Here is a 10,000-nt window from a genome sequence, read left to right on the forward strand (position 1 = left end):
AAAAATATAATATATACAGCAAAGAGAGAGAGAGAGTACCAAAAGTAAGCCTCGTCACATGCTGACAGCCAATGTAAAACAAGCCTCTTGCTTTATTGAGAAGGGAGAGGCACTACGGTCAAAATGGCCGACTAGTCAGTCTTCTTACAGCTACTGTCTTCTTCCTGTTCTTTGGTCTTGGCGCTTCTTTGGTCTTCTCTCTTCCCCCGAGTAGGGGAAGCCAAGGCCTGGCTTCTCCTCTCCCCGGACTCCTTGGTCGGCGTGGAGGACGAGGACGGTTTCTTCTTGTTCGCGGAGGTGTTGCCGTTGTCGATGGCGACTGGCTTCTTGCCGTCGGAGCTCAGGGCCGTGTAAGGGGAGGAGGAGGAGGAGGAGGAGGAGGAGGAGGAGCCGGCAAACAGTGTCTTGTAGATGACCGACTCCAACAGGGCGAAGGGGGAGGTGGAGGAGCCTGTGATGATGATCCTCGCCTGGGGAGAGGAGGAGAAGGGAAGAGATCATATGGTCGTTAGAGGTTGACTGGGGGCTATGTAATGCGATGCAATGTTATGCTGTGTTATGCTGTGATACCCTACGATATGCTATGCAGTGCTATACACTGTCATGTAATGTGATTATATACAATACAATGCTACGCTTCACGATGCTACTCTATATGCACAATCTTTTGTGTGAGGAATAGGCGACATGATGGGGATGCGGAGCCTTGCACATCTCCAACACAAAATAACAAACAGCAGGTCGGGCAACGAGTGTTGAATCTGATGAAACGGCTCGTCATTAATTGGGCCGATCAGAGTTGGATGGGAGCTAATGGCGGGTTGGAGGGGGATGCGAGGGATGGTAGGTTTATCTTCGTCTCAGCGAACGGCTCAAGTTTCCCACAGAAAAGGGAAGGAAGATGATGTAAGCTGATGAAAATGATGCAAAAACTGGAGCCCGTGGGGTAACACCCGACTAATGTGAGTCACCAACCGCTGGAAACTTTATGAAAAGCAGTGTAGGTGGAAAGGTCACGACGGAGACTACACTGCGCTCCGACACCGCATGGTGCCGTCGTCTGGGTGGAGGGAAACACACCGCAGATCAAACGAGCGCTGGTCTGGTGCCGCTCATTTGACTAAACTCTCCAATAAAATACAATGAAAGAAGATGGAAAGGCAGAGCAATGATGTGGGTTAAAGTGGAAACACACAGTTGCCTACAATACAATAAAAGACTTTCACGAGCCTATAATTCAATTGTGACAAAGACACTATGAATAAACAATATTATATTACTAATATTAGTATTTAGAAGATTTTAATTTTTTCTTTTTGCTCATAACCACTGTGTTTTTCAAATGTACTAACTATTGACTCTAGCGGCTATATTTGGGTTATTTATATTAGCCTAAATCTCATAGGTTGACTACGGTCATAGGTGTGAGGTCCGTATCAGCCAACCTGTGACATCACAAGTGGGAGTGCCCACTGAGTTGAAAGATCAAACCATGGTTTACTTATTAAATGGCCTACCAGTTGAGTCGGGTGCACACAACCACTTATGATGTAAAAAATGGTTTATTATTTAAATGACCTACCACTCATACACACGTGGACGCTACCACATGTGGAGCCACAAACGGTTGATTTTCTAAATTACCAATTAGTTGATCATCAATCTGGGTGGACACCACCACTTGTGATGTCACAAATGGGTTGATTCTGACCTGGCTTGTAATGACTACAGGGGCCCTCACTGTGAGTGAGGCTATAATGACGACACAGACCTTGTTGACCACGTTGAAGACGGTGTAGATGAGCATGAGGTGGTGCTTCTGGAGGGGCAGGTAGCTGGTGTGCTGGAGGGAGAACATCACCGCCCCGATCAGGGTGATCTTGGTCGGGCTAGAAAGAAAGAGACATGGGTCAGGGGTCAGCAGGTTCAAAAAGACCATGATATCATACTTATCTGTAGTAAGGTTACAGGTGAGGCAAAAAACACTAATTGATTAATTGAAATACAGTTATTGAAAGGATACAAAGGATTAATAAAATGTGTATTTTCAGGTTTAATTCGTCACAAATCCTTGACTTCATTGTTGATCGGCGAGAAGGCAACCCATACAAGGAAATTGTCTGGGTGTGTGGATGCAACAATGAAATACAAAATACGAAACATACCAAATGTAACAGAACAGATATCCAAGATAAACACAACAATTCACAAAATTTGAAATGAAACGTATCAAATATAGAGTGTTCAGATGTGCAAATGGCGATAATGTATGGGTAGTAGTATTGTTAAAAGATCATGGATGTCGTGTGTAGCCGTTGCACTGTGAAGTATTCTAAGGTGGGGGGTCTTACTAGGACATCTTAAGGAGCTCGTTGGTCTCAGGTTTCCAGACCCCTCGGACCAGCTGCTCAAAGTTAGCTATCAGCCCGCCTCCAGCACCTAGCGAAACCACGGAGCAATTATCATGTTAATCATCACAACTTCAATTATAACCATGTCTATTTTTACGCCTAAGCATCTTTCCTTATAAGGGCTTCACATCAACAGAGCAGAAAAATAATGAGGTATTGATGATACAAAACAATAGAACCATCATACAAAATAAAAGTTGAATGGGTTAGCAGAAAATAAACAAAATGTACGATTGTAATCAAATATGTATAAATAATACATATATAACATAAAACCTACGTGCATATAAATAAATGTTTAAGCAAATTCAACATGGATGCTATTGTTTCATTGTTACTAAGTGGTTAGGGTATTTCACTCCCAGCCAAAGTCAAAACTGAGGTTACGGTAAATTGATGTAAATTGAGAATTTTACAGTAGTACAACTCTCTTCATTCCTCTCAAAATGGCGCTGCATCACCAACAAAAGTTCCCATGATGCATTCTGGTGTCCAAGCCCTATACTGCTTCCATATAAAACTTCAATTCCCAATCTTAAGGAGTAGTGAGACAAACCTTTTGCCCAGCCGATGGCGATCATGACCAGCAGGCTGTCCTGGTACTTGATGCTGGCCTGGCTCACTCCCCCCAGCACCTTCCACGTCCGCGTCACCTCCTTCATCCCTGACAGAACCAGCCGGAAGGGCAGCAGAGCGGCGCAGGAGTAGAGCAGGTCCCAGGGGCAGTAGAACACCAGGTACCTGAGGGGAGGGGCACAGATAGCAACACTGTCACAACCAGAGTCTGAGAGAGAAACAGAATCAAAGTCAGGATTAGAATCAGGTTTAGAATCAGAAAGGAAGAAAATATACATAATATACTGGATAAAAGTGTCCATTATTTAAACGATTTAAATACAAAATGATAGTATGCATGCATCTGCTTGATCTTTTCGTACCCTAACAAAAAACCACAAACTTCAGTCTTGTTTTTGGAAGAGAGCTGAGACATGGTCGCCAGTAGAGGGCAGCATTTAAAATACAAAACAATAAAATACTATTTGTCACCATTAGAGGGAACTAAAGCAACCTATTGTGAATTTCAAGGGATCATCAGATGTCTTATAGTGTCTTGATGACATTTGATCCAAAACCTTCAGCAGACTTAACGTAAAAACGTGTTTGACCTATTTAGCTTACTAAATTGTGGGCCTAACTTTTTAACTCACAAATTAGGGAGTGTCTATCTCTCCCCCCCTATCTCTCTCGACCACTCACCATATCAGGGAAGCCAGATTAATTTAAGTGCTCTCTCCTTCTCTCTCTCTCTCTCTCTCTCTCTCTCTCTCTCTCTCTCTCTCTCTCTCTCTCTCTCTTTCTCTCTCTCCGCTCACCAGATGAGCGAGGCCAGCAGGACGTTGGTGCTGTTGGACAGCGGGGCGATTGGCGGCTCGGCCATCATGAGGCCGGACAGGACGGCTCCTCCGAAGCAGAAGAGCATGGAGCTGAACCAGCAGGCGAACGGACTCCGCCTCGACAGCTCCAGAACACCTGCAGCACAGAGAGGGAGAGAGAGAGAGAGAGAGAGAGAGAGAGAGAGAGAGAGAGAGAGAGAGAGAGAGAGAGAGAGAGAGAGAGACAGAGAGAGACAGAGAGAGTGATGATGAAGACGAAGATCCCTTCAGATATATAGGCCTACATAGCCTATTAAGCTACCTATATCAGGGGTTACAAAACTTTTTGGACTCAAGGCCCATTTTCAAATGTCGAAAGTGTTTGCAACCACCAGACTGCGTGAGATACGATATTTGTGAACCCAACCACAACCACGGCCACTTAGGTCAGAACATGCTGACAACAACAATGAATGTTGATTAATTTGGTCAATAGTTTGGAGCAGGGCTTGCAGACTCCCGCAGGCCAACAGGATGGGAACCACTTAAGCTAGTTTAAAGCGGCTTATCTTTGATTGTTGATATTTCTGTTAATATGTAAATCTTTGAGCTACGATACATGGAACAACCCAGGTCCTCTCTACAGTAGTACACTACAGGATGTTGATTTTATTGAAAAAGAAACACTTCATACATTCAGTAAATAAAAATGTTTGCCTGCTGTTCATAAAACCATCCATACTTCCTCACTTCAACAGAGTCCAAAGAGGCTGAGCTTGTAGAACCAATTAGAGGAACTGCCTGCAGGCAGATTGTCCAAAGTTCAGTGTACAAGAAGAGCATTTATGAGTCATAAAAAAGTATAGTATATTGATTTACACTCGCTACTTATGAATGGAGAATGAAGGTTCCTTCTTTCCTTTATCCTGCATCTCATTTCAAGTTCAAATCCATGGAAATATACATGTACTTTGGAGGAAAAATACATAAAAGCATCCCATTTCAAAGACCTTACCTTGTCTCTTACCTTACCCCTAATATTTTAATTTTCCTTGTACAAGATAAACTTTTATCAACTTCTCAGTGCTCTGGCCCTTTTTCAGGTAAAAGTGTGACACATTGAACAGATGCCTTCAGAGAGACAGTTAAAAGAAAGCATACACAATTCATCGGATACTGTTCCCTGTGGTGGAACACAATCCTGTCGTGGAACACATAAATTCTTAATTTGTTTCCCCCTCAACTCGCCAAAAGTATCTAATATAACACTTCCTGCATTTTATAATTTGAAGAAATATCCACATACTGTACACACTGAACCCAGCCGACCCTAAAGTAGCTACCTGCTAATGTGTATTAGGTGAAGACACACAGGGGATTATTACAAGGGATTAGCAGGCAGATTACAGACTTCTGGAGGAGAAGGACTTCCAGAGAGGGGGTTGTATAGATCCGTCTGACTGTGACTCATTAACTGACTCCCTAATCATACTGGTGGTGAGTAGTTCACATAGAAAGTATGTCAGGTAAAGATTGAAAGTACCTGACCCCAGTGAATGATTCCTGTAAATATTGCAACAACCTAGACTAGAATCATGATACATTTTCAGAAATAGGGATGCAGAAAACCATTATTCACAGTGTCAACACAATTTCCGATCCCTAAAACCGTATTGGAATAAAAGTAAAAATATATTTCACTGAACATCCATCAGTCTTTTTTGAGTCTCTTATTAATCATTAGGCTGCATAAATAAATACCTTTTAGACTACAAAGTTCTCTTTTAATCTCTTAAGTACAACAGGCCAGAGCGTACTTTAGAAACAGGCAGACCCATTGTTACGGTCTATTATTTTGTGTATAGTCACGTGAAACACCACTTATCATGATCACTTTTAATCACCACTATTCAAAGGAAACTTGCTGCCTTACTTCACTTATTTACAGACGCAAATTCCATAGATTTGAATGTGAATCGACTTGGTTTATATAAAAATCGGGGGTGCTTTGAAGCATACAGATAAACAGATAAACAGGACAGGATAGACAGGAATTATAAAACTAGACCAGCAATGGGAATTCCTAACAACCGACCACACAACTACTGAAGAAAAGGCCTGACCTCTCATGGTTTAGTTAAAGTAGAATGGATTACTTGTCAAGTGAACTACGTGATCAGTGCTCGTTGGTATCTGTGAAGTGAAAAAGATAAATTTGATAACTAGTCTCTAGGCCAAAGCTAATGTGCCTCAGCTGCAGTGAGCTGCAAGGAGTATTCACTGACATGTTCTCACCAAGCCTTCTGGGGACCACTTTCATGTCACAAAGGACAAAGGACATTTTCATGATTAAAAGTTGTATAAAGTGTAAAATCAATCAATATATGTAGTACATGTGTTTCAAATATGTAATGGGCACAAACATGTTAGAACTGAGAATCAGCTTAACGGTGTGTTTTTTATAAGTTAAGTCAAAGTCGGTTAAAGTTTGAATTTAAGACCGTAATATATCGAATAAAAAATGACCTAATCCCAATAGTGATTGTAAAATATTTATAACATTTGTGGCAATAGCTACAAAATTATTGTCTAAATTTGCCCATTGTCAAATGTACCCGAGCTGCAAACACAACTGCAAGGAACATAAACCCAAACTCACATCAAGCACCCTGTACTACATCACCGCCCTAAGGAATACCCTGGCACCAACATTTGCATTCCCAGGAGAGACATTTACAAGTCAAATCTAAAAAAGGGAAGGGTCTAAGGTCGAATGAGGAGGTTGAGTCACTGGTGTCAATCAAAGTTAGTTCCACACACACACACACACACATGCACACATGCACACATGCATACATGTACGATTGTACATACACACACATGCATACATGTACGATTGTACATACACACACATGCACACATGCACACATGTACACATGCACCACCTGGCCTCACATTCCTGGTTCGATCCTTACATACTGTCGCCCTGTGACGTTCTAAAAATACCAGTACAGCGACGCTGTAAACAAACGGTAAATGTCAACATTAGTTGGATGGAGTTAGCACTCCAAACAGAGCAACTGCACAGCTGCACCTTATCGTAGACATTTTCGTTTTGTGGTGTGAACTTTTGCAGTCTTGTCAAACGAAGACATCTTCAACATTCCTTTCCTTTTTTGGGGTTGAGTGGGAACCGGATTTGGCAACGGCCAGGAGTTATTGTCCCGGTCAGTCAGCCCTTGGGCTTTCTGGAGCTTTCTTTGCCTCTTGGGTACACTTTCCGAAGAGTTTGTAAAGTAACCAAGAATTGTGTGGCCGAAGATGTATTGACCTTCATTGGCAATGGTTACCATGCCCTGGTTCATTTCTATGGGACTTTTGAAACTGAACTCGGTGTCCTCATTGCAATCTTTTATGGACTTTGACAGACATATCTCACACAGAAATGTACAAAACACACAAACAAGACAAATGTCTTCATGTTGCACCAATACCTCTTTTACAACCTCACTACCCTTTCACACACACCCCCTATAGAGTCCTATCTATAGAGCTACAGAGTCCACACTCAACCCAACACAAACACATTTGGATATACCGTAAAATAGTGGTGGGTTGGGTGACATGTTGCTGTTTGTCATTGTCATTGTACATTTTGCTCGAAGTGACAGACGAGATACAAAGATGGAAGGAAGGGAAAAGGCCACAGTTGCCTTGCAAGGCACCATTTAAAATAGACTCGAGTTACAACATTGGTGACAATGTCACAATGAAGGAACAGTGCGTGTGCCTGTGCGTGTGTCTGTGTGCGCGCGCCGTGTAAGGTCATCTCTCGCTCCAGTAAAAGTCCACCTGTTCTTCTTTGTTATACAACGGACTCTGGCTGCAAGCCCACCTATGAGTGACTCGAAAAGGGCGGTGGCTGATTGGCAACGAAAACTCATGGGTTGTATATAATAACCTGTTGTTATACGTTTATAATAAGCTATCATTACGGTATAAACACTACGTTGTCTGCAATAGGCAATAGCATGGTGGGTTTGGTCCTGCCTTTTGTGATGAGGTCAATAAAGTTAAAATGAAGTTAATATTTATCAATGTGGAGAACAATGTGCGGTAAATATTTAATTAGATGTTGTAAATATACTAATGTCAATGTATTTGATTGCGTGGTTTACTAGATCAACATGAAAACAATGATTATAGTCATTACCTTAAAAACAGTACTAGATAACTTGTTGTTGAATTATACCTGAGTCATGCTATTTTGTTTAGAGCATAATAGAACAGAATAGTGTACCATAATATAATAGAATAGAGTAGTAATATTCGATCATTGAATATAATAGACAATGATAGAATATAACAGAGTAGACCATAAAAGAATAGAGAAGACCATAAAATAATCGAATATAAAAGACTATGACAGATTACAATAGCCCATTATAGATTAGAATAGAGAAGCCAATACTAGAATAGACGAGCAAAGGCCGTACCAGTTATGAACAGAATAGAACAGAATACGGTTATAGCACCCAAGTTCACCAATGAGGACCCGGAGGACCTGAAGGAACCAGAAGTGGCCTCACCTGACTGCTCCCTCAAAGCCATGACGGACACCACGTAGTGCGCTGTGTCAAAGTATGGAAACATGGTCATGCCGGCCAGGCCGTGGGCCATCTCGTCCAAATTCAGCATCCCAATCACATCCATCCTCACAACTTTTCAAACTCTTTCCAAGAAAAAAAAAGTTGCATATATGTAATTCCGTGGCGGGGTTAATCCTGGCGAGGTGCGCCAAAGTCGCGACTGCAGGCGACGTTCCCAGTCAGAGCATCGGGCTGAAATAGTTTATCCTCCTGGCTGTCAAGTCTTTAAGCCCAGCGCTAGCCGTGGAGCCAGCTGTGCTATGCTGCTGGTCTACCGCAGCCTGACTAACAGCTGGCGGCTTGGGACTCGTCTGACAGCCCGTGTCGTTAAGGGGCAACAGATCTGTATCGCCAACGGATGGACATCAGTTCCGCTGCCCCGTCTGCTATTTACGATATTAGCGCGCATGCGGAATTCCTGCTCCGAGTTCCGCCATTCTACTGATGTGGCGGGCGGAACAAAAGCCGCCCTCCGATTGGAGGACGGGGGTGGCTGGAACCAATCACAAGTCTCTGTGAGTTTCTTCGTGTGCGTGGTGATGCTGATGCATTCTACAGGTTTGTGCGAGCGAGCACGCACACGCAGCCGCGCGTAGCCACGATCAAACACACACACTATTGTTGTCTTTCTTATTCTTATTCTTATTTGTAGAAATGCCACTCTTATTGCGTACACACACTGTATAACTTTCACAAATGCTAGGACTTTGTGACAGTAAGAACGTGTTAATAATATCTCTAATTAAGTCTCGAATTATGAATGATAACAACTTCGTTTTTCATCTGTAATGGCCTGCATTCATAACCCATTCTCTTATGACTATTTAATGCATTATAACTTTATGTGTGATGATCTCATAAAGGTAGGTCTCGCAGATGGCAGTATTCATTCTCTATTTTGCAATGACGGTTTTACGGTCGATCTTTGTCATAATGGATTATAGAGTTTGGTATGATGACGCCATATAGGCCTACTGACCGCCGACGGTTGTTCAATTCTTCAAGTAGTCCTCCTACCTGCAGGGCATTATATTAGAAAGAGCCATGCTACAATTTAACACTTTCAGGTGGCATGCATTTTTCAGTTCGGTACCCATACTGTAATGTACAGATATTGAAACACCCCTGGTTTTCGTGTAACACACTCGAAGGCATTATGACATCAGAAAACAAGCCTCCATCAAATGTTGACACAGAAGGTGCGCTAAGAATTGTGAATTCCTTTAAACCATGCTCACAATGCCTGATGATATGAGACTGACAGTGTGGACCATAATGTATGATACAATACTAATAAATTACATATACTTTTTACTTATTTAATAAATATGTGTTGTACGGTTATTCTCAGGTTGCTGTTCTAGTAACTACCAGTAGGAGGAGCAGTGGAACATTGTAACAACAACAATCAATATATTATTGTATGTTAGTTTAAATAGTTTGGTGGTATCGGAAGAGGGATGTTTTAAATATCATAGAATAAAGAAAATATCACTATCTGAAGATCATTTCTGGCACATATTGTGTAGAATCGTATATTAGTTATATGATAATATCTTATGTTGTT

The 10,000-nt window shown here is 42.0% G+C and overlaps 1 protein-coding gene across 2 annotated transcripts in view; it reads right to left on the reverse strand.

Annotated features, from left to right (window-relative positions):
- tmem38b (transmembrane protein 38B) overlaps positions 1–8,868 on the reverse strand; it is a 9,506-nt gene extending 638 nt beyond the window's left edge. Inside the window, exons 1-6 of one of the 2 annotated variants that reach the window (XM_056578734.1) lie at positions 8,374–8,868; positions 3,785–3,941; positions 2,968–3,152; positions 2,352–2,439; positions 1,772–1,889; positions 1–470 (exon numbers count right to left, since the gene is read on the reverse strand). The exon at positions 1–470 is cut by the window's left edge and continues 638 nt beyond it. In XM_056578734.1, the coding sequence (XP_056434709.1) occupies positions 132–470; positions 1,772–1,889; positions 2,352–2,439; positions 2,968–3,152; positions 3,785–3,941; positions 8,374–8,497 (1,011 nt within the window). In that variant the 5' untranslated portion in view covers positions 8,498–8,868 and the 3' untranslated portion in view covers positions 1–131. Of the gene's footprint in view, positions 471–1,771; positions 1,890–2,351; positions 2,440–2,967; positions 3,153–3,784; positions 3,942–4,799; positions 8,059–8,373 lie in introns of those variants that run through there. The other variant, XM_056578735.1, reaches the window with a different exon arrangement.
- Between the last annotated feature and the right edge of the window lie 1,132 nt (positions 8,869–10,000).

This window comes from Gadus chalcogrammus, chromosome 19 (genome assembly GCF_026213295.1).
Source record: "Gadus chalcogrammus isolate NIFS_2021 chromosome 19, NIFS_Gcha_1.0, whole genome shotgun sequence".
Taxonomy (NCBI): domain Eukaryota; kingdom Metazoa; phylum Chordata; class Actinopteri; order Gadiformes; family Gadidae; genus Gadus; species Gadus chalcogrammus.